A 25,823-nucleotide genomic window follows, 5' to 3' on the forward strand; every position below is an offset into this window, starting at 1 on the left:
TCTATATGGTTAAAGCATTAAGTGTGGGGTATTTTATTTAACAAGAATAATAATAAAGGAAGACTTCTCTCTAGATATAGGTACTATATACCATTTAAAAATATTTGCACTTTGGATGGTTTTCAGATAAAACCTTGGTACTGAAATTGGAACGTTTTTTAATCTCAGCTATTACAATATGTGAAGGCAACAAGATTAACGACATAACCTCTCAATAGCACATTCTAAAAGTTACTTCCAAATTTAGGTGAAGGCAGAAATGTTTCTATTTCCTTCACCTCTAGTCTAAGAAGCAATATCATTTTCCAAAGAGAAGTTATTTCTTGGTTTATTTTCAGATTTCTTCTCTAAATTATAAGGGACAAAACACAGAAACCAGTTTTGTGTATTCACACCTGATTTTAGAGTTGCGCCTGATGTGCAGAAGAACACAGGCCATTTAATATAGTCCCTCAGAAGATGATTTCATTAGGTATAATTTATGCTTTATCAGGTGTCCATAATTAGTCACTTTTTTTTTTTTACATTAGTGTATGGGATGAATGTGCTATAAAACTCCAGCATACCTTGGATTCATATGAATCTGGTGAAGTGCAGGAGACTGAAATCGAGACACCATGGATTCTTGAGAATTTGGAGAGTTGGGGAAAGTCAGTTTTCCTCTTTAGGCTTTGTTTTATTTTCATCTGTGAAATGAATGATTGCTCTCAATGATCTCTAAGATCATCTTCCATCTAAGATTCTATATAATATTTTAATCTTGGGAATTTATTGAAGTCACATTTTCTGAAACCTTCCTTCTGTAAATTTTATTTTTACATGTATTGCTTAGTGAAATTTAATTTCACTTCAGATTTAGTCTTGTGGGAAGGGTAAGAGAAAGAACCTAAGTGTAGAAAAGAAAAAAAAATTGAGCAATTATGGGACATCTAGGCTGGTTCAGGACAGACAAATGACCTTTTTAAATTTTAATTTCAGCCCTCTGGCTTATGATGAAAAGTGAAAGGTTATTATATGAACTTACTGGGCAAAACCAGGTTTTATAAATAATTACCTGTCAGACTGTTCAGGATAGACAAACATACACCAGACCAGCAAAAACACAGACCTGTCATATTTCTGAGAAATGTACATTGAATCTTCCTTCTTGGGGACTATAAGGAGATCAGGTAGAATAAAATGAAGGGGAAAAAAACTAAACCTTGTATTCTTTGCCCTTTGCATACTTTAAAATATATGTGAGAGAGAATTTCACTGTGAAAAATTACCCCTGAAAATTTTATATGTCCTGTAAGCCTGGCAGATCAAAACCAAATGCAATGTATGCTGCTGTTTTAAAAGTTGGGATGTTTACTGCAGGCTTACTATTTTTGTGATTAGGGATGCCGAGGAAAATGATGATAAAAAAATTTAATCATCCACTTTAGCAAGCACAGACGGCTATCAAAATTCTTTGGCTGTTTTTTGCTATTATTTACAGTGGACCTTTAACTTACAAACTCAATTCACTCCTGATGGGCTTCTTGTAACTCAAATTGGCCAACTGCCTTCAAGGTCTCTCTCCCGTATAATTTTAGGCCACACTTTTCCAGGCAGGTATCAGTATCCTTAGAAAGGCACTGCACCAGGATTTCTCAGCCCTACACAGGAAAGGATGTTGTAATGTTCCTTCCAGAACTCTTTAAGGGTTAAAGAGACCATGTATCTGAGACCATCTGGAAGCACAAGTGGCTGGCATTGGGCCTGGTCGTAACTCAAGACTTTGGTCGTAGAATTCTGGTCATAATCCAAGTTCACATGTCAGGCTGGTTTTAACTTGAGTGTCCATTATCTATATTTTTTTGTTTATGACATGCAGATTTTTTTTCTTTCTCACAGAAGCTTCAATGTAGAAGAGGTAAACTGACAGTTTAACAAATTTAAGTGGATAACATCACACAGTCCTTTTGACTCTGAATAATTTGGTCACAAGAAAACGTTCATGCTTTTCTCATTTCAGTTTTTTTGAATTCTTTATAAAGGGTTTTTTGGTGCAAAAACCATGATAAAAATTAAATTATATTAAAACTCCCAAAGAATTAAATAACTCCCTTCTTTGAAATTCATGTTTAATTAGGAACTGTACAATGATACCTGCTGTATTTTAGTTTGTTCCCAGGAGTTATAATTTCTCATTTGCTAGAGAGAGGATAGATGCCAGAGAGAGTACAGCTGCTCCCATCAAGTGCTTCCAGAACTGGGGGGCTGGCTGCTGAAGGGACAGGAGAGGGCAAATCCCTCTTCCCCCTCTGAATTATGACTGCTGCTGAAGGGTGTGGAATGAGTTGGAAGGTGGGTCCGGGGAAAAGCAGGGAGTGAAGATGGAGAAAGGAGTCTTATGTGAGGAAGAACACATGATTGGCAGGAAGTTAGGAAAAAGGCATGCGAGGGACACTACATTTAAGTGGGATGATGGGAAGAAGAGCAAGGACTGGCAGTTCATGAGGTTAGTTAGATCTTTAATTAGTCGACGTTTATAAAATAAATATGTCTGCATTTATTTTAGGGACAACTAGTCAAGTGTTAGGGAAGTAAAATTGGTGAGACAATACAGTGGGAGAAGACTGTCCTTTTAATTTTGTCTCCTTTATCCTGAAGCTGGATTATAAAATGTATCAAAACGCCAGACTAAACACTGAAAGGGGGGGCTACTTTTAAGCTATGTGAGCTGAGGGAAGCAAATCCATGCCAAGTTAAGACTTCAAAAATCCTGTGATCTGCATTCTTGTCCACCTACACACTGTCCCAAACATCCTACCATTAATTAGCTAAATGGCCCATCTAGTAAACAATTACTAAATACCTAGGGGGCTGGAAAAGAGCAAGAGTCACAAAATCTGCAAGCTCCTTCGGATGTGAAGAAGGTGAACTTTTATCTTGTACAGGATGGGAGAAAGAAATCACCTCAGTATAACATTGCCTTTCCTGTTGTTGCAGACACAGTCACATTAGCAGGCTAGAAAAGCCATCCCATTCCTGCGGTAGGCACTCTGTCAAAGAAGAAGAAATCTGCAGTGAATTATCACATCAAGTCAAACAAGAACAGGAGGCAAAAAGCAAACTGAGCTTTCTTCTTCATTTGTAGGCTGCTGGCTACAACCTAATAAGAGTCCTTAATATGAATAGTTCTGGTGGGAAAGTTAGAGCAACCATTCTATTAAAAGTCAGTGTGGTTGACAAGTGGTTAGTGATTCTATTTTTGGGATGTGGGAGATAGGCAAAATAAGACATCCAGTCTTGTTAAGTGATTGCTTAAGCCAAAAAGAAGATGTGCTGAATCTGTTCTGCCTTTTGTAAACATATGTTCTTTATTCAGCATGCTCCAGAATCACTTTTAAATACCTAATAGTCTATAAATTACTGACTCATAGATTTCTCAGCCCTAATTTATAGTCTGAACAGACACAGAAGCCTTTCCTCTCTCCTAAAATATGATTTCAAAGGAATTCTGCACATTACAGACAGGGAAATTAAGCTGACTCATAATTTCATAAACATACATGTACATGTAGGCATACATATGGCCATGCATGTGGTCTAAACTTTCTCATAATTGATACTAACTGCAAAATTACAATATATCCCTGTTAAGAAAGCAGAAACTACCATGCTATTCATTGCAAGTGAGATTTGACATTTTAGAGCTAGAAGACCTGGGCAGCACAGGATTTCTTCTTACTGGTCCTGAATCTTACTTTGCTCTAAAATGGAACATAACTAAAATTCAATAGTTAGATATAGTTAAATAATAGTTAAAATTCCCCTTTCAGAGGTATACTTTGCATTATTTCAACTCATTACAGTCCATTTAGAGATCTGAGAACCCTCAATGAATTTTTTAAATAATCTGTCTTAAGGAAAATGGAGAAAATAATAATAAAATCTCATCAGGCCCCTCCCCCTTAATAGTAATTCTAAACTACTGCTGGATTTTTTGTACTTTCAGCTCAACAAATTTATTGTCAGTGGTCACTTTTATTTAAGAAATAGAGAGTAGAGGCAGACAGCTGAATTAGGTGGCCTGCACACAACTCTCCCATAGGGAAGAATTCTGGAAATAAGCAGAAAGTACCAGGAACTCTAAACAGCAGGGAGAGTCAGAAAGACAACCTAGAGAAAAGGACAAAGCAAGCTGTACATGTTTCTTATGGGGAAAAAGTAGGCAGCACAGTGCCAGCCTCATCAAAGTAACATACCAGCAGTTCTAAACACAGGAGAGTACGTGGTCCTCACAGGGCTTAAATCCATCTGGGGAGCTGGCTGATCTAAGAGTGATTGCTCTGCTCTAAAGTAGGAACTCACTTTGGACTTCTTCCAAGCCCTGGAACCTAAGCTGCTACAACTTGTACTGCCAGAAACTCTCCTGCCTTAGTGGTGGCCACTGGAAACCATTGGAAACTTCATGCTGGTGTGTTTTACTGGATGGAAGGCGCACCCCTTGGCTCAGGACCAGTGAATGCTATGGCCCCAAGCTGAAGTCTCACTGAAGGAACTAGTAAAGGTCTCTTTAGGCCATAACCTTGAGAATGTAGGTGCGTGTACAAAGTGCTGGTGCCATTCAGACCTGTTCACTGGGAAGGCCCTAACCATTTCCTGCAGCTTTAGGAATGTGACTACCAGTGGCTATAATACCTGGAACCACCTGTGAATCCTCTGTAACACACAGCCTTGGATTATAGCTGGTGGTAGAAAAAGCCCTGGAATCACCCAGGCTTGTTCCTGGGGAGCAGGGGAACATCTCTACCAGTGACACAGCCTTGGCTTCACTAACACTTATTCCACAAGACCTAGGGAAATTCCCATCCACATTCTATAGCTCCAAGACTGCACACACCAAAACCCAAGTCCCAGGGGCTTTCAGGTCCCAGCCTACCCAGTGGCTCCAAAACTGTAAGCACTGGTGTTACAGGCCCATCATATCCTCAATTCAACCTGTGACTTGGGATCTATAGCTGCTGGTATCAACTCTGCCAACTTGTGCTTGCTTTCAAGAACCTGGGGACAGTACTTGCCACATCCCATACTACTCACTTGGGCAGCTGTGACCCCCAAGTCCCAGTGCCATCAGAGCTTGACTCTGAAGTCTGATGATGCACACGTTTGGAAGCCTACCTTCACTGCAAAGTCACACAGGTACATTCCTGAACTGCTGCAGTATGCACTGTTGAGGCATTCATGAAGCACATTTTTAACTGCTACACCAGTTAAAAACATAGGAAATCACACTGAGAGTATGGTTTTGTGTTTCCTTGAAACCAAGCCCAGAGTACCTCTCCAAATGACATTTATATCCCTTTTAAAGGCAAAACCTTTTTCTTCAGAAGCTACTTCATAAAATTGGAAGAGGTGAATTTTACGCCAGATGTGCAGACATCAGGAGTAGGGGCCCAAAAAATATGAAAGGAAACATGACATCTCTAAAGGAAAATAATTCCCCAGGAACAAATCCAAATTTAAAGGAATTCTATGAAATGCCTGAACAGGGAATAAAAAATAGAGAAACTGAGTGAGATTAAACAAACAAAAATCAATGAATCGAAGAGTTGGTTTTTTGAAAGAATAAATAAAATCAATAAACCTTTAGCCAACCTTATCAAAAAAGGAACGAAAAGGCTCAAATTCATGCAATTAGGAATTAAAAAAATCCAAAGGACCATCAATACCTACTTTGAAAACCTGTACTCTAATAAAATGGAAAATACAGAAGAAATGGACAGATTCCTAGATATATATGAATTACCAAAGTTGAACAAAGAAAAAGTCTAAACACTCCAATTACATTCATTGAAATTGAAAATGTAATTAAAACATTACCAACAAAGAAAAGCCCAGGTCTTGATGGCTTCACTGCTGAATTCTATAAGACATTTAGAGAAGTATCATCACTACTTTTTAAACTCTTCAATAAATTGAAAGGGAGACAGTACTTCCAAATTCATTCCTGGAAGCAAGTATTACTTTGATTCCAAAACCAGGGAAAGACCAACCAAAAAAAGAACTACAGGCCAATCTTCCTAATGAACACAGATGCAAAAATCCTCAATAAGATACTGGCAAACAGAATATAGAAGATCATCAAGAAGATTGTACACCCTGACAAAGTCAAATTTATCTCAGGGATGCAAGGATGGCTCAACATACATAAATCAATAAATGTAATACACTGTATCAACAGAGTCAAGGACAAAAACCATATGATCATCTCAACAGATGCAGAAAAAGAATTCGATAAAATTTAACTGTTCATGATAAAAAACCCTACAGAAAGTTGGAATAGATGGTCTTTATCTCATACTGATAAAGGGTATCTATGAAAAACCAACAGCCAATGTCATTCTAAATGGTCAAAAATTGAAAACCTTCATGCTAAAATCAGGAACAAGACAAAGGTGTCCACTATCTCTTGTTCAATATATTTCTAGAAACATTAAAGCAGTTAGATGAGAAAGAAGATAAACTGTCACTATTTGCTGATGATATGATACTCTACATAGAAGACCCAAAGTCTGCCAAAAGACTTCTAGACTTAATTGAAAGATTCACTAGAGTAGCTGGATACAAAGTCAACCTCAAAAATCAATAGCCTTCTTGTACACAAATAACAGACTCACTGAGAAATTGGGGGAAACAATGCCTTTCACAATAACATTAAAAAAATGAAATATCTAGGAATCAATCTAATGAAGGAGACAAAAGACCTCTACAATGAAAATTACAGCACTCTGAAAAAAGAGAAGACACAAGAAGATGGAAAGAAAGATGGATGCACCTGGGTAGGAAGACCCAACATAGTGTAAATGGCCATACTTCCAAAACAGCTATACAGATTCAATGCAATCCAGATTGAAATCCCTACAGTATATTTCACAGAACTTGAGAAAACAATCCAAAAATTCATTTGGAACCAGAAGAGACCTAGAATAGCAAAAACCATTCTAGTTAACAGACATGGCAGGGGGTATCACATTTCAACTTGAAACTATACTACAAAGCTACTGTGATTAAAAAGCAGCATGCTACTGGCAAAGAAACAGACCTGAGGATCAATGGAATAGATTAGAAGATGCAGAAACAACACCAGACATACTCAGCTACCTCATCCTTGACAAAGGAGCCAACCATCCTCACTGGAGGAAAGACTGCCTTTAATAAACGGTGCTGGAAAAACTGGCTTTCAACTTGCCCAAGGTTAAAATTAGATCCCATGCATTAAACTAAAATCCAAGTGGATTAAAGATCTAAATATCAAAACAGAAACAACTTGAAGACACTGGCATAGTAGAAGACTTTATGAACAAATCCTCAGCCACACGAAGACTTGCACAAATAATCAACAACTGGGATCTCATTGAACTAAAAAGTTTTTGCAGTGCAAGAGAAATTACCAACAGAGCTAAGAGACAACCTGTAACGTGAGAAAAAAATTTTACCAGCTGCTCCTCAGACACAGGACTACCATCTAGAATATATAAAAGAACTAAAAAAAAAAAAAAAAAAAAATCAACCCCCTCCAAATACAAAGACCTGATTCAAAAATGGGTATCTGAAATGAACAGGCATTTCTCAAAGAAGTAAAATCAACAAATAAACATGTGAAAAAATGTTCAACATCACTGGTCACTTGAGAGATACAGATGAAAACAACACTGAGATTCTACCTTATTCCAGAAAGAATGGCTGCTTTCAAGAAATCAACCAATAACAAATGCTGGTGTGGCTGTGGGGAGAAAGGAACCCTTCTCCATTGTTGGTGGGAGTGTAGACAGGTGCAACCACTGTGGAAATCAATATGGAGATACCTCAAAGAAGTAGGATTAGATGTTACATTTGACCCACCCATCCTTCTGCTGGGTATCTTCACAAAAGAATTAAAAGAATCATATCACAGTGATATATGTGCACCCAGGTTTGTAGTGGCACAGTTTGTAATAGCTAAAACTTGGAAACAACCCACATGCCCATCAACTGCAGACTGAATAAAGAAGATGTAGTTTTTCTGTAAAACAGAATACTACTCAGCAATAAGGAATGAAAAAGTAGAAACATTTATACCTAAATGGATGTACATTGAGGGTATATTCTTAAGTGAAATAAATAGGACACACTTGAGTAAATACCAAATATTTACACACAAAACCAAAAGTGTAAATAAGGTTCAAATGGTATAAATGAGAGTGTGAAATAGGAAGAAAATGGCTAAAGGGGAAGTAGGAAGGGGAGGGGAAAGGAAATAAGGGCAAAGAAAAATTGTGAAAAAATGGAAACAAAGTCTTTGTAAATAGGGAAGAGTAGAGGGGATGAAGGGAGGGCAGGGGTATGGGGAAAAAACAAGAGCTGTGATATATTGTGTCAAGGTACAAGATCCCAATGATAAATGTAATTGTATTGTTTGCTTTAAATGTACCAATAAACTTAATGAAAAAACCCAAACAAAAACCAAAACAACAACAACAACAAAAACAGGTAACAGTATAAGGATATGAGAAAAAGTTTAGGATGTGACTGAAAAATTCACTGAAGAAACAAATCATAATCAGAAATAAAGAACTTCTGTAAGAGATGAGAACAAGCAGAGTAATTTCTGAATTTGAGGATCTTTTGAATTAAAATAATTTAAAAAAATGAACTAAAAGGACTACAAGATTTTGGGACACCATTAAGCAAATAAGGTGAAGAGGAAAGATCATTAAAACTGGTTTAATGAAGTAGTAGCCAAAACTTTCTTTATTTCAAGAGACATGGAAATCCAGATAACAAGAAAATTTAAGGACCCTAAACAGCTTTAATCAAAATGAGCCTTCATCAAGGCAAAACAGTCAAAATATTTATAGTCAAAATACTGAAAATACATGACCCCTTTCCCCCAAAGCAAGAGAAATGTATCAAGTCACATGCAAGGAGATGCCTATTTGAATTACAGCAGATGTTGGGCTGGGGATTTAGCTCAGTAATTTTGCCACCTGCCTTGCAAGTGCAAGGTCCCGAGTTCAATCCCTGGAACCAAAAGAGAGAGAGAAAAAAATTTACAGCAGATGCTTCAAGCAGATGCCTTACAAGCCAGAAGAGAATAGAATGATATATTCAAGAAAAAAAAAATACAAAACCAACCCTGCCAACCCACACCCAGCAAGATTATTCTTCAAAAGTGTGTAAATATATCTTAAGAAAAATAGAAACTGGGGTAATTCATTACCAAGAGATAAGCCGTACAAAAATAATGTGAGCACTATACCCGAAACAAAAGAGTTGTAGCAAGAAGAGAAGAATGATAAATTAAAGAAAAAAAAAAAAACAAAACCAACCCTGCCAACCCACACCCAGCAAGATTATTCTTCAAAAGTGGATAAATATATCTTAAGAAAAATAGAAACTGGGGTAATTCATTACCAAGAGATAAGCCGTACAAAAATAATGTGAGCACTATACCCGAAACAAAAGAGTTGTAATTACCATTCTAAAAATACATGAATATACAAAACTCAGAAAGACACATGAAATAAATGGAAGATAATCAAATCTTAGCATGATAGCTACACAAATAATTCCATTCACAAATAATTCATAAATAATTCTATTTCTTCTTAAACTATTCCAGAAAACTGAGATGGAAGGACTTCTGCAAAACTCCTGATTTTCTGAAGCTAAGACCAGAATTACCCTGATAACAAAACCAAGCAAAGATAGAACAAAATTAGACCTACATCTCTGAAGACATAGATGCAGAAATTCTCAGTATAATACTAGCAAACTGAATTTAACAGCACATCAAAAGGATCATACAATGATCAAATGGGATTCATTCCAGGATGGTTTAACCTATACAAACCAATGAGCATGATGCAACACATCAAGAGAATAAAGGACAAAACCCACATGAGAAATTTAAACTCAGGTTGGGAAGGACATTATTTTATCTCAGTATGTTAAAATCCATTATGTAAACATAAGCATAGTGCCAACATCATATTAAATGGGGAAACTCTGAAAGCTTTTTCTCTAAAATCAGATACATGATAAGGATGGCCATTGTCACTACTTCTGTTCAATATAGCACTGTACTCAAAATAGCAATCATGCAAGAGAAAGGGACACTTACAGGAGAGGAAGAAATCAGATTATCCTTATTTGAAGATGATGTGATCTTTTACATAGAAGACCCAAAGAATGCCATGAAAAACTTCTAGAATTCATAAATTCAGTAAGGTATCAGGTATCATCACACAAAGCAAAACCTTCCCCATACATCAATAATGAACCTACTGAGAAAGAAATTAGAACAAAGCCATTAACAGTAGCTTCAATAAAAAAAATAAATAAATTAACAAAATGAAAGACCTCTATATGGGAACTACAAAGAGGATATCAGAAAATGAAGAGATATTCCCTGTTCCTGGATAGGCAGACCCAATATTGTCAAAATGGCCATACTATCAAAAGAGATACACAGGGTTAACACAATCCCAGTCAGAATACCAACATCATTCTTTACAGAACTACCTAAAATAATGGAACCACAAGAGACTCAAGACTAGCAAAAGCGATCCTGGGTATCAAGAGCAAAGCAGGAGACATCACACTTTGGATTGCAAGTGATGTGAGAAAGCTACAATGATAAAAATGACATAATACTGGCACAAAAACATACAGAGATTAGTGGAACACAGGAAGATGTAGGAACAACTCCAAATATATTCAACTACTTGATCTTTGACGGAAGGGCCAAAAAGTATACACTGGAAAAAGGACAGCCTTTTTAACAAATGGTGTGGGACATCTGGCAATACAACTACAGAAGATTGAATCTAGACCTATGTCTCTCACCACGTACTAAAATAAAAAGGATCAAAGACTTAAAGATTATAATAGAAGCAATCTGCTGGAAGAGAAAATAGGTAAAACACTTGAAGACAAGTATAGGCAGGAACTGTCTGAACAGAAATAACATCAAGGATTACCAAATGGGATTATGTCAAGTGGTATCATGTTAAATTAAAAGCTTCTGAACAGCAAAGGCAAAACAGCTAACTGTGAAAAGACAAGTGCAGAATGGGAAAAAACCTTTGCCAGATACTCACTCGGTCTTAGAGAGAAGACTAATATCTCGAATACAAAAAGAACACACAAAAAATTAGATTCTCCCCACCCAAAATAAAAGATCCAACAAAAAATGGGCAGCTGAAATGAGCAGACACTTGTGAGAAGTACAAGTGGACAATAAATAAATACATGAAGAAATGCTCACCATCTCTGGCCACTAGAGAAAATGCAAATTAGAAAACCCAGAGATTTCCTCTTACTCTAGGCACAACAGCTATCATAAGAAGTCCAATAACAAATGCTAGCAAGGTTGTGAGGAAAAAGGAACCCTTCCACATTTAGTGGGAATGTAGACTAATTCAGTCACTATGGAAATCAGTTTGGAGATTCTTCAAATAACTAAAAAAAAAAAAAAAACAAAACCCTCAAATCCCAAAATTACTATTTAACCCAGCTATTCCCTTTTTAGCTACCTTCCACAAAGAGACACATCATTTTATACTGATAACATGCATACCTATGTTGATAGTGGCACAATTCATAGCTAAATCTTGGAAGTGGATTATATGTTCATTAACAGATGCATGGATAAAGAAAATGAGGTACTTATACACAGTAATGTACTATTCTGCCACAAAGAATAAAACTGAGTAATTTGTAGGAAAATGGAGGCACCTTGAGATAAGTGAAATCAGATACACTTAAATGTGGCATGATTTCTCTTACATGAGAAATCTTAAGTGTAAGTAAAGCAAAATAAAGATAGATTAATAGGGAGATAAATCTTTTGCATATGGGGAGGGGATGTAAAAAGAATTGTGTTTTATATGTATATCAACTCCCCACAATGAATGTAATCCTTATGTACTGCAAACATAATAAAAATTTAAAAGTAAATATATTTTGGGATCATACTCTGTATTACATGAAGTCTTAGCAAGAACTAAAAATTAATCCTATTAAAATGACAGTTATGGTGTACCTAAAGTTTACCCCAAGGGACTCATGTTTAGAAGTGGGACTTTTGGATCATGAAGGCTCCCACTTCATAAAGTAGATTAATCAGTTAATGAATTCATTAGTTGAATGGATTTATTAGGAGGTGGGGACCTAATTGGGTGAAGTAGGTAACTTGGGAGTATGGGTTTGTTGAAGGTCCTATGTTGCTCCTGGCCCCTTCTTTTCTGGCTCTTGCCAGCTCTGCTACCTGGCTGTCAGAGTAAGTAACTGTCCTCTGCTTTGCTCTTTCACCGTGGCGTTTCTGCCTTTGAGTCAGTCAGTCATGGCCTGTGAAAACATAAGCTAAAACCTTTCTTCTAAGTTGTTTTTCTTGGTCACAGCAACACAAAGCTGACTCATTCAGTGATCATACTACCAAAGTGATCTACTGCTTCAGTCCAGTTCCCATCAAAATGCCAATAACTTTAAAAGAAACATAGAAAATACTCTTAAAATTTATATGGAATCAGAAATTACTCAGAATAGCCAACATGATCTTGGGGGTAGGGTAGTTGGGCAACTCATTTGTTGCTGTGACAAAGTCCCCGAGAAGACAAAGGAATAAAGATTTATTTTGGTTCGCGGTTTCAGACCACAGGCAGTATAATGGTGAAAGGACATGGTAGAGGAAAGCTGTTCAACTCATGGCAGGCAGGAAGTAGAAAGGGTTGAGGACTAGATGTAGCCCTCAAGGTCATGTCCCCATGACCCTTTGATGCATTCTCTCCAACTAGCTCCCTCTCCCGTTTCCATCACCTCCAGATTATGGCATCAAGTTATGATCTCATCCACTGACAAATTTAAAGCCCTCATGATCCTGTGTCATACTGAAAGCCTACCAGCTGGAAAACAAGCCTGTAAAATAATATGTCCTTTTGGGACATATTTTAGATAACAAGCTTAACACAACAACAAAAAGCTGGAGGCACCAGAATGCCTCACTTCAAACAACCTGTGAAGTTATGATAATCAGCAGCACAGTTGGCATGGATCAACCCAGAATTTTTAGAGTCAACTGATTTTTGACAATGGCACATTGACAAAGAACATATAGTAGAGAAATACTGTCTTCAGTACATAGTACTGACTAAACTGGATATACATATGAGGAACGAGATCCCTTTCTCTCACAGTATACAAAAATAAATGCAAAGTGGAACAAAGACTTAAATGTAAAACACGAAACTATTTTAAGAAAATATAGAACGTACATAGGGAAAACACTTCAAACACTGGTGTAGAAAATGATATTTTTAGAGAAGACAAAGGTACAGGCAACAAGAGGCAAAACAAAAATGAGATTATATAAAACTAAGATGCTACTGTAAAACAAAGCAAACAAAAGAACTACTAACCTCTGGCCTGAGTGACGTTTGGGGTAAACTGTTAAGTGGTTAAAGCTAACCTACAGAATGAGAGGAAATATTTGCAAAGCCATTCATCTGATACAAGGGATATTCAAAAAATGTAAAGAACTCAAAAAGTTGAACACACAGAAACCCAGATAATTCAGTTTAAAAATGGGTTAAAGAACCAAATAGACACTTCTCAGAAGACCATCAAATACAAGAAAAATGCTCTTACTAATCAATATGGAAATGCAAATAAAAATTACGGTGATAGCAGTTGACCCATTATGGTTTGGAACTGAAACAACTCCTAAAAGTTTATGTATTGAAGGCTTTGTCACCAGCTAGCAGTATAATTGAGAGGGGGTGGGAACTTCAGGAGGTGGAACTACTTGGAGAAGTAGATCAGTGGGGTGTTTTTGAAGGGTATATTGAGACCCAGGCTCCACCCTCTGTGTCCCAGCTGTCACAAGGTGTACCATATGCTTCTTGCTACAATGTACTATTTCATCATAGGCCCATTAACAAGTAGGCCCACGTGATCATGAACTGAAACATCTAAAGCCATAAGCCCAAATCTTTCCTCCTCATAAATTCTAATATTCTAAAATCTATCATAGCTATTATTGAAAGGAAAATGTAGCTGATACTTGCTCACCAAATAGCCTGATATGATGGAACATGCCAGTAATCATTGGGAGGCTGAGGCAGGTTAGAAAATTTGGGGCCAGCTAGGGCAATTGAGCAAGACTTTGTAAGTAAAAAATTTGAAATACACTGGAGATGTAATTCAACGGTAGAATGGTTCCCTAGTATGCACAAAGCTCTGGGCTCAATCCCTGGCACCAAAAAACAAAGAAAACCCAAAGGCAGAAAATAAATGCTGGCACCTATGACTTTTAATCCCAGTATATCAACTTCAATAAATTAGTATATATTTAGCAGATTAGATGAGCATTCTCTTGAATATGTTACGGAGGCATGGCCTTTGATACTATATATGGCCCTTCTCAGGTTCATCTCTGGCACCGTAACCCTGGTATGTTTCCTGGCCCCAGAGCTAAGCAGCTTTGCTCTACCACACTCTTACATCGCAAGGTCTGCCGTGGAGCCTGCAGGACCACATCCTGAAACTCCTTTAAGTTGTGGGTGTCTGGTATTGTGCCTCAGTGATGGGAAGGCTACTACCACAAGGAGCTGGAGAAAGGGGAACTCAGTTGGTGAGAATGTAAATCAGCCCAACCATTACAAAGAGCAGGATAGAGATTCCACAACAAATTAAAGATAGAATTCCTATAAGATCCAGGAATTAGGTTCCTGAGTATCCAAAAGTGACAAAATCATTATTCTAAAAAAGTATTTGCATTCCCATGTTTATTGCAGCACCATTCACAACAGCTAAAATATTGAGTCAAGGTGAGTGCCCGTCACTGGATGAAAGTGTGTGCATGTGTGGTGAAATATTAATGAACCATAAAGAGAATGAGACCTTATCCTTTGAAGCAACATGGATAAAACTGGAGGTCATTATGCTAAGTGAAGTAAGCCAGGCACAGAAGACAAATATCACAGATTCGTATTCATTTTTGGAAACTAGTAAATCAATTCTGTAAGATGGTGGAATAATGGTCACAAGATATTGGGGAGACTGGCAGGGGAGGGGGGAAAAGTTCAATAAGGTAAATTTTTTAGTGCCACAGTTTGGTAACTATGAGTTAAAGCAATCTGTTATGCACTTCAAAATGACTAGAAGAGTACAAATTTCCCGGCAGATAAAAATGGAAATATCCTAATTTCATTACATATTTTATACATATATTATATCCCATAAGATGCACACAGCTTAAAAAGAGTTTTTACAATCAAGATAATGCTGTGAGGTGCGCTGAAGAGTTTTAATCTTAAAAAAATTAAATTTGTAATCATACTCAAATTGGAAAATGGACTTGATTCAATCTTTGTAGAAAGACCTGCATCAACATGCTGTTAAGCTGGTATGGTTTTCGAGATAACCTTCTGTTAAACATAAAATTCAATAAATTTTAATGCATTCTCCAAATAACGTGCTCAAAGACGATTTACTGTTGTCGGGCTTTGAAGCCCTGGTTGCAATTTCATCACTTGGTCATGAGCTCTGCAGCTCACCCTGCAGCAGAGTACCATGGATGAGAACACAGTGACATAGGCCAACATTCATCTCAGCACTTGCTCTCTGAGCTCCCATTGTAGTGCTCACACTGTGCACACAGCACTTCTGGAGAGAAGCAAACATTATAACAAGGACTACAAAACTCCAAGTGTGCCTCCTAGATCATGTGCTGGAGGACAGAATTCAGTGAGTGATTCCTCAGAGAATCACCAGTGACTTTTAGGAATAGAGGTGTCTCTCCCAACTGCAGGCTGGGGAGCATGGCCCTGAAACAGCCCTTTCACCATGGCTGCCTTAGGCTTGTGCTGAAGTAGTACTTCCAGTTCCCTGGCCCTGACATTTTACACTTTACAGCCACAGCAGTTACCTTTAATGTAGTATTTTAGGGGAACCAACATGGCTGACTAGAGGAGGAGTTCTATCACAGGAACTCAGAAGATTCAGCAAAACCAGAGTCCAAATCATCTAAGTTAAATGGCTGAAGGAATACATACTATTTCCAGACAAAGTTGAAAATGTATCACAGGAAGGCAGTATCTTATTAAAAAGATCATCATATCAATTATATACTCTCCTACTGAATCTCAACTCTGAGCACCAAAAAAAATAAATAAATAAATAAATAAATAAATAAAATAAAAGGGGGAAAACAGATACACATACACACAAGATCATTGGAAAACAAGGTAACAAAAGACACTCAAGGTCCCACAACTCTCCCAATACAGATCCAGACAGCAAAATGGACAGGTAAAAAGCAGGTAGCAGAGCTGTACAAGCTGTTTAAAGATGATATAAATAAATGTGATGAGTTCAAAGAAGGCATGATCCAAAAGTTTACGGGATTATCACACAAAATGATCAGTGTGGATTTGGAGGAAATAAAAAATTGGAAGAGATGACTAAATAGTTCAAAACATGTATGACAAATTTTCCAAAGATACAGAATTGATAAAAAGGTACCATGCATAAATTCCAGATATAAAAAACTGTACAGAATTCGTAAACTGGAGAAATGACCAATGTGAAGATGGGGTTTCTGAAATCAAGGCCAAAAGGGCAAGTTATGATGAAGTATTCAGAGAAGCCTCAAAAAAAAGATAAGAAAACAAGAAAACCTCACCCATCAGCTGCTAGATGACACTAAGAAGACCGACATAAGGCTAACTGGAGTTAGAAACTGGAAGTTCATCATACACATGGAATAATTCGCTTACAGAACATCTCAAATTTGAGAAAAGAGTTGAATTTACAAGTAAGCGAAGCTTACAGAACACCATGATGAAAAAAAAGCTTCTCAAGACACATCATAATTAAAATGCCAGATGTCCAACAACAACAACAAAACAAACAACATTTTTAAAAGAGAGGAAAAAATCACAACAGGAAAGTCATGTCTGTACCACCACTAGATGAAACTGATGGGAGGGAACATGTTAAAAGGCCAAAAGAGCTGGGAGTGAACTATGTCAAGGCCCCTACCCCGCAAAACATTCCAGTCCAGATTTAAATATCCAACAATACTTTCCTTCAAAATAGATGGAGAAATGAGGACATTTTATGGGAAAGATTTATGGATACTGAACCGCACTCCAGAAAATATTCAAGAATATCCTAGACAGAAGTAATGAAAGCAATGAGCCAAAAATCCAGATGGAATGGATACATCAAGTCTGGTGAATAAAAAGAAAAACAGGAAAAGGAAAGGAGTCAACAACAGAAAATGATCACAATATTAGGAATTAACACCACAGTAATAACTCAATGACCTCAACTATACAGTTAAAGGATACAGCTTGGCAAACTGAATCAAAAAGCTGAATCCAACAGTCTGTTGTATTCAAGAAACTTATCTAACAAAAAAAGATATTCATTGGCTAAAAATAAAAGGATGGAAAACAGTATTCATGCACCATGATTCTGAAAACAAGCATGGATAATTTTAATTGCAGACAAAATAAACTTCAAGCTAAAACTGATAAGAGACAAAGAAGTTCACTACATACTAGTAAAGGTAATAATCTATTAAGAGATAAAGCTGGTAAGTACCATACCACATATATGCAACAAATATTGGAGTACCTATCGTCATAAAAACTCCTGGACCTAAAAGATTAAATAAATACTAATACAATTATAGTTTATCTAAAGTTTCAATAAATATGAGTTGAACCACACCTTTTCATATAGACTGAATAGATATCCACAGCATTCTACCCTACTACAACAGAGTATACATTCTTCTCTGCAGCACATGAAACTTTCTCCAAAACAGATCACATAGTAGTCCACAATGCCTGCTTAAATAAATATAAAGAATTGAAATCACCCATGTTTACTATCAGACCACCTTGGTTCACGAATTTAATTTTGCTCTACAGTTCTGGAGAAGATGGCCACATTTGTGTTTGTGTGGGAAAAATGGCCATGGTCCTGTTTGTCATCCAATGCAGAGTTTGCAAGCAAAAACAAAATTCTGCCAAATGCTTCTGTCTGGGAACCAAATTGTTTCTAAAAGTGTTTGGGCGCCATGGTACCACTGTATTTTGCAGAAGATCAAAGCTGGACCCATACTTTTCACCATGTACTAAACATTAGGTAGAACATTTGAAGTCATGTATAGGCAAGGACTTTCTTAACAGACTCCAACTGCATGAGAATTAACTGTACGAACCAACAAATGGGATTATGTAGCCTGGCAGAGGAAATAATTAGTAGAAGACACAACCTAATGAATGGAAAAAAATTTTGCCAGCTATTGCCCAGAGAACTTATATGCATAGTGTAGTATGTAACAAAATAAAAATAAGAAAAAAATTAGGCCACTCAAAAATCCCAACTGAGAAATGATCTGAGAAGAAATGCAAATGGCCAAGAAACATATGAAAAAATTTCACCATTCCTGGCCATTAAAAAAGTGAATTAAAGCAATGGTAAGATTTCATCTTACACCAGAAGGAATGGCAGTCATCAAGAAATCAAACAACAAATACTGGTGTGACTGCAATAAAAAAGCAACCCCGCATTGTTGGTGGGACTGTAAAGTAGTACAATCATTATGGAAATCATGGGGGATTTCTCAAAGAACTAAAATTAGAAATTCCATTTGACCCAGCTATTCTGCCTCTAGGGATCTTCCCCAAAGAGCTAAAGACATTCATGTTACAGCAGTACATACATACCAATGTTTATAGCAGCATAATTCATAGACGTGAAAATCCTGAAAGTAGCCTGGATGTCCATCAACAGATAAAAGGATAAAGAAAATGTATCTCTATATAATGGAATGCTACTCAGCTATAAAGAAAGACAAATTCAAGATATTTTCAGGAAAATAGATATACTTTGAAATTTCATTTGAATAAGAAAAAAGTACAAATAGTAAAATAAAAGACTGACAGAAGGAAACACCTTTTGCAAGTGGGAAGGGATCTAGGAGAGTGAGGATGGGGGAGTGGGAGGGTGTTTTCAGATGTGTCACATACATGTACCAAATACAATGACTGTAAACATTACATGTCATAAACATGAAGTAAAAAATAAAGATGGGGAAAAGGGATTTAGAGGAGGGGTGGAGAAGGGGAAGAAGGGGAAGCGGGCTAAGAAAGAGTCAAGCTATGTTAATGTACATCTACTCCCTAAGATGAATGCAAACTTCATGTACTGCAAACTTGTACTAATAAAAATTTTAAAAATTGTTACATTTAATACACTGGAATCTTGCGTGGAGGTAAACTGGACATAGGGCTAAGCTGCTTGCTTTCTAAAAGTGTAAGGGGGAAAATGAATGTTGGCTGAATTTACCTGAGAAATAACCAGGTTTAACATTTCCAGGGTGGGTGACAGGAAATAGCTATTAGCATTAGAAAGGTGACTTTTCAAAGATTAATTCACATACAGATGCTTTAGTACTGTTCTTTGCAAACAACTAAAAGATTACAGATTTATTTAATAACATACATCTTCAATTAGTTTAGTCTAATTAGAAAAACTTTAGAGCTGACCCAGATTTTTGTAATGAGTCATTTTTATTCTAATTCTAAAGTAAAGAGGGTAACAAACAAGCATGTATAATTACTGAAGAGTAATTTCAGCAAACCAAACCCATGGAGTCCTCCACCCTGAAATACTGTTATTTTTCCTTTTGATGTACAAAGGATATAGTCTAGGCAAGGCAATCATGAGAATGTCCCAAATTTGGCAACCTTTCCAGAGTAAGCAACTTTACAGAAAGATGAATGAAGATAAATCATCTTTGGATCAACTGTGCCCTTTTTTCTATTTGTGTTGTGAATGCTGAAGCCAAATTTAAACACTGCTTGATGTTAGGGCCTTCCAGAGGGGATATTCTTATGCGACACCTTCTATTCTATTTACTTTCTTCTGTAGGATCCTGTGGATAATTCGTAGTTCCATATCTTCACACACACTCCTACTTTGATCCCAAATAGCAAGGACCCCCATCCATCATGGGAAATTGTAGTCAATAATGCAATCAGGCCTTTCTTGACAAACTGGCTCCTACCTGCTGTATACCACTTAAACTTTGTTGGAGCTAATAAAGTTCTGTACCCAATTTATCATTGCTCCCATATTTGTTGAAAAGCACAAATATTTTAGCATCTCTCAAAGTTAGCAATTTTTCAAAAGACCAATTTAGCTCCTTGTTTTTAAATTATGTACCAAGGTAGTCCTGATAACTGTTAGTTCATTCAGCTTCAAATTGTGACCTATAATAGAATGTTAATGCATATGGACAAGCAGAAACAGATTCTACTCACTGTACTGGGCATTAATAATATGTACTTTAATTTGTGTGTATGTATGTCTAAACATAGAAAATATTTAATTCCCAAATTGGTACATGTTAAGGAACACAGACTAATGTTGAAAAGCAAAAGAGAACCAGGCATATTTGGCTGGTAGAGGACTCCTGAGTGCATTAGTTGGAGGTCCGCCAGGGTAACAAAATAAATTCATTCATTTATTCAAGTAACAATGCTTGTCCCTTAGTTCCAAGTTAAATACTATTGTATATTATCTGTGTCATTAGCCTAATGAATTTTTAACTAGATTAAAAACCATCCCACTTTATTCTATTTCCTTTCAACTACCCCCCAATCCTTTTCTGCTTTCTAAAACTTGAAAATAGCCCAGGAATTTCATTGTGCCAAGTCTTACTTTCCCTTATGAATATTTCACTTTTCAAAGGCTTAAGAAAGGATTTTGGATCTACTGTCTGAATTCCTAAAATTTCTTAGTTTGATTTCAGCAAATCTTCACTGAGATCTTATGAAATTTGGCTGAAAGTTATAGTGAACATGTAAATTTTAAAAATCACAGTAAAAGACACATTGCCATTAATCCTCCTCAAAATCCTCCCTCTCTCTGAGTACACACTTATTATTGCCACTTTCTGAAGCAGTCCTGGAAGTTCTCTTTTGTGAATGTCTTTATGAGGTGTTATAGCTTGTGTCTAGATCTCACCTGAAAGCCTACTGTGGTCATAGGTGGGGCTTTTTCAGAGGTAGCTAGATCTAGAGTGCGTGATGCTGGGATCAGGGATGTGTGATTACTAAATTAGGCCTTGATTGGTATGGCATAGTCCTGCGCAGGATGATCAAGGGTCACCACCCTGGGTGTGAGTACTACCTTCCCTAAGGATATGTAGTGGGATAAGATATAAGGGACAGAAAGAGGGTTTCTGCTTGTATTGTTGCTTGTAGCATGTTGCCTTGCCAACTTCTGACTGCAATTAACTCTTTCCTCTGCCACTCTGCCAAGCCACCCTGCCTTGGAGTCAGCCAACTATGAACTGAAATCTCTACAAACTGGAGCCAAATAAACCTTTTTACCTTTAACTTTGAGTTTTGGGCATTTTGTCTCAGCAGTGAGAAACGTAACTAAGACATGAAGAGTCATTAAAATATATGGTGAATGCTAATGCCAAGTGTCATCCAGTGGAAAGGCCTGCTAATAAAAACATTATGTTGTGTCTGCATTCAACTTAGTCACCAGATCTGGCACTATTCAACTTCTCATTCTTCCTCAAAGCCAAATGACCATCTAAAGTAACCATTGTGAATCACTTCAGGACATTAAGGCAGACATGAACAGTGCAAAAGAGAGCTTCTAGAACTTCAGAAAGTGACAAGAATAATGGGTTAAGTGAGTTCAAAGCCCTCTTGTGTGGGGAGGGGGTGGGGATTAATTGAGGGGGTGAGGGGATTAATATCAATGTTTTTTGCTGTAATTTTAAAAAATGTAAACATTCACTTTATTTTTTCATCACAGTTCATACTCTGCAAATCACTGTGTGTGGTGATGCACCTTTACACCAACGGAATAGTCCCTGGCTTTATAAGCTTTGAATTTAATGTTACTATTTTAACTCCCACAAGGAAAATGTATTGAGATGCCATTCTCAAGAGAGAAGGGAGAAAACAAAGTTTTTGCTTGCTTTTTAGCTTTTAGTCATATTATAAATAACATTTTATTGCAATTCCAGCACTTGGGAGGCTGAGGAAGGAGGGCTGCTGCAAGTTTAAGGCCAGCCCAGGCTACATAATGAGTTTAAGCTAGCCTAAACTACAGTGACATCCTGTCACACACACACAAAAAAAAGCAAAAATTTTTTTTAAAAAAAGGTATGAGATTTGTACACTTCTCAAAGCATGGAGAGAAAAAGATTTAAAAATGCTAATACATGGTTTCATAGTTCTGAAGTACAGTTATGAACACAGGTCATTTGAGCCTTACCTACCACAAGTTATAAAGGGAACATAGTCTATTTTTTAAAGTGACATGACTAGTGGGTGGCAGATTTAGAATGGAAAACCCAGGGCCTCTATTTTTTTCTCTATGGTATACTGTCCTACATTATAACAAACTCACCACCAGATCTGGCATAATTCATTTCACCCAGATTCTATAAACATACATATTCTCTTAGTCCTACTAAGCTTAGTGCTTGCTATACATCATATAAAAGGTAAACTGTACTTGAAATTTAAAATTGATCAGCCTGGCACAACAACTCAATGTAGAGAGGAATGAAAGTTTTCATTTTGGAGGCATTCACAAGTAGGGCTTTTTCATACTGATTTTAAGAACAGTGTAGAGATTGATGTGTCCAAATCCAGATCCTCAAAACCAACTAGTTTGAGTATTTCTACTTTTGAGTATTTTAGCAGCACCTCAGGTGATTCAGATGCAGTGTGAGAAAGTGGTAGGAAGGATGAGTATGCTACACATGTGTCCTATTTATTTCACTTGTGTATGGCCTCAGTCCACTTAGCTATAAATGTCTCTAGTTTTTCTCCTTTATGGCTGAGTAGTGCTCCATTTTGTAAAAAACCCCACATCTTTACCCAGTCTCCAGTTGATGGACAATTGGTCTGTTTCCAAGTTTTAGCAATTACAAACTGTGCCACTATAAACATGGGTGAGCATATACTGCTGTGGTATGATCTTTTACTTCTTTTGGTAAGATACCCAGCAGAGGAATAGCTGGGTCAAATGGGACCTCTTTGAGCTTTCTACATATTGATTTCCACAGTGGTTGTACAGTCTGCACTCCCAGCAACAATGGAGAAAGGTTCCTTTCTCCCACAACCCCACCAGAATTTGTTGTTGATTGATTTCTTAATAGCAGCCATTCTTTCTGGGGTGAGGTAGAGTGAGTGTTGTTTTCATCTGCATCTCAAATGACCAGTGATGCTGAACATTTTTTCATATGTTTATTTGCTGCTTTCACCTATCCGAGAAATGTCTGTTCATTTCAGATGCATATTTTTTTGATTTGGTCTTTGTATTTGGGGGGGGACTGATTGTTTTTTTTGAGTTCTTTATATATTCTAGATAGTAGACCTTTGTCTGAGGAACAACTGGTAAAAAAATTTCTCATATTGTAGGTTGTCCCTTAGCTCTGTTGGTGGTTTCTTTTGCACTGCAGAAGCTTTTTAATACAATGAGATCCCAGTTGTTGATACTTTGTGCTAGTTTCCGGGATACTGAGGATATGTTCATAAAGTCTTCCTATGCCAATGCCTTCGAATGTTATACCTAACTTACCTTCCAGAAAGTTTAGTGTTTCTGTTTTAATATTTAGATTTTTAATCCATTTCAATTTTAGTTTGGTACATGGTGAAAGATGGGGTCTAGTTTAAATCTAGTTTTTCCAATACTATTTATTAAAGAGGCTATCTTTCTTCCAGTGAGGATGGTTGGCTCCTTTGTCAAAGATGAGTATGTCTGGAGTTTTTTTTGCATCTTCTACTCCACTGATCCTCTGTTTCTTTGGCAGTATCATGCTGTTTTTATCACAATGCCTTTGTAGTATAGCTTTAATTGTTGCCGAGAATTGCTTTTGCTATTCTAGATCTCTTATGGTTCTAGATAAATTTTTGGGTTGTTTTCTCTAGTTCTGTGAAATATACTGTTGGAATTTCAATTGGGATTGCATTGAATCTGTATAGCAGTTTTGGAAGTATGGCCATCTACCCCAGTTATTAAGAAAACAGTAACTCCAGAGACAGTAAGAGAAGCAGGGAGAGCCCAAGGGACTTAACTCAAAGCAGGGCAATTTGTGAATGGTTCTGATTCTGCCCAGAGTTATGTGTTTAAGTTCTCTGGCCTTAATGGGGAAAAAAGATTCAGGCAAATAAATCAGTTTTTCTAGATTAAGATTAAGCCTTGGGAGCAGAAGTAAAGTGACTGCACTGTGAGCACACAGTGGGGACTTAATGAAGTCCCATACAGTACAGCTGACTAGTTAGAGGCTCCTCATTTTACTTCTGGCTGTTCTGCATATTATTTGCAATCCTTGGAAGATTTCTTTGTTTGTGTCTAAAATAAAACCTGGCTGAAAGCAAATGTATACATCTTTAGGACCTTCAAGGGAGTGACAAATGTACTGTGTGTGTGTGTGCACTTAATCTTATTTAGGCTGTACTTAGTGTCTGATGTAGGGCTAAGAAAATACTGGGGCCTGCTTGAGTCTGTTTGGTGTTGGCCAATTTGGGTTAAATCCAGCAGTAAAAGGGACAATAAAAAGATTTGGAGCATACATACACTCATTCTCAGATCACAGTTAGCTCCTAAACAAGTATAGGGCAAACGGCAGATTGGATACACTTTGGGTCACAAGAGTCACCCTGGTTACCAAGGACCTGGAGATTTCCCCAAGGTGGATGAAGGGAGCAGTGTAGAGGGTTTCAAAGCCTTGGCTTTGTTTTGCTGGGAGAAGAGGGAAGCAGGTAGGGGAGAAGGTTAGTAGCAAAATGTTTGCACTAGCCCTTACTTAAGTGTTTGGCTGACTGGACGACCAGTTGATTATGCTGGGGCTTTTCTAAATTTTATGTATAAACATTATTTCATGAGTCAAATAAGTTAGCCCTGCAATGCCCAGGGCTTTATATAAAGATCAGTAATTTAAAATGGTATTTTCCTACCTCTCTGCTGGCATCAAAACTGGAGCCTCTACCAAACTGTCTCAAAGTTGGGTTAGCTTATCTAAAATTCCACCGCTCCCATTCACCTGAACTCAGACCTACCTTTTATGAGTTCCGTGGATTTAGCATCCAAACCCGGCTCTTGGTCTCTCTGTCTGAGGACATGACTTTGCCCTAACAGATGTACTGTTTTGCTTTAATACTGTACATCTTTGAAGATATGAAGCATCATATCAAAGATACACAGTAACTTCTAAAAGATAAACTAAGCTTTTTCTTTGCTGCCCTGTGTCTGCATGTGGGTAAGAGATTTAATTACAATGAATAAAGCTGAATGGTGGTCCAAGACTTTTAAAGTGAGAATCATGGCTGAATTTAATTAGCAAACATAAATACAAATAACATTGCCCTGTGACTTCTTTTGATAATTTCATTCTGATATTTCAGAGACTCTAAATTGAGACATATGATGTACAGCATGGTAAACATGCAAAACTCTTTACTAAATATTTTTCTTCTTGTATATTTCCTCCATTGTTATAAATATCCTTTCAAATCATGGAAGGCAGTTGATCATACAGCAGAGCCTTAATTTAAGAACAGGTATGGAGCCCTGCCCTCTAAATAAGAGGTCTTCTCTGGCTGGCAGAATGGGAAAAATATATAGCATTAACTTTCACTCTATTCCAAGTAATTCAGAGTCTATAAATCTTGAGGAATTTGCCATGTTATGCATGTTTTTGTGTCAGATTTTTAAAATACCAGTATTGCACTTTCATAAATTCTTGGGTTGTTACT

General features: G+C 37.0%; 1 protein-coding gene across 4 annotated transcripts in view; it reads right to left on the reverse strand.

The window, feature by feature from the left end:
* Nucleotides 1-1,702: 1,702 nt before the first annotated feature.
* The window catches only part of Supt3h (SPT3 homolog, SAGA and STAGA complex component), a 372,704-nt gene continuing 348,583 nt past the window's right edge, over nucleotides 1,703-25,823 (reverse strand). For all 4 annotated transcript variants that reach the window (XM_033766461.1, XM_033766463.1, XM_033766462.1 and 1 more), the window contains one exon: nucleotides 1,703-3,029. In XM_033766461.1, coding sequence (XP_033622352.1) covers nucleotides 2,988-3,029 — 42 coding nt within the window. In that variant the 3' untranslated portion in view covers nucleotides 1,703-2,987. The remainder of the gene's footprint in view (nucleotides 3,030-25,823) is intronic.

The sequence above is a fragment of the Fukomys damarensis genome, unplaced genomic scaffold (assembly GCF_012274545.1).
Source record: "Fukomys damarensis isolate Sample0158 unplaced genomic scaffold, DMR_v1.0_HiC HiC_scaffold_20, whole genome shotgun sequence".
Taxonomy (NCBI): domain Eukaryota; kingdom Metazoa; phylum Chordata; class Mammalia; order Rodentia; family Bathyergidae; genus Fukomys; species Fukomys damarensis.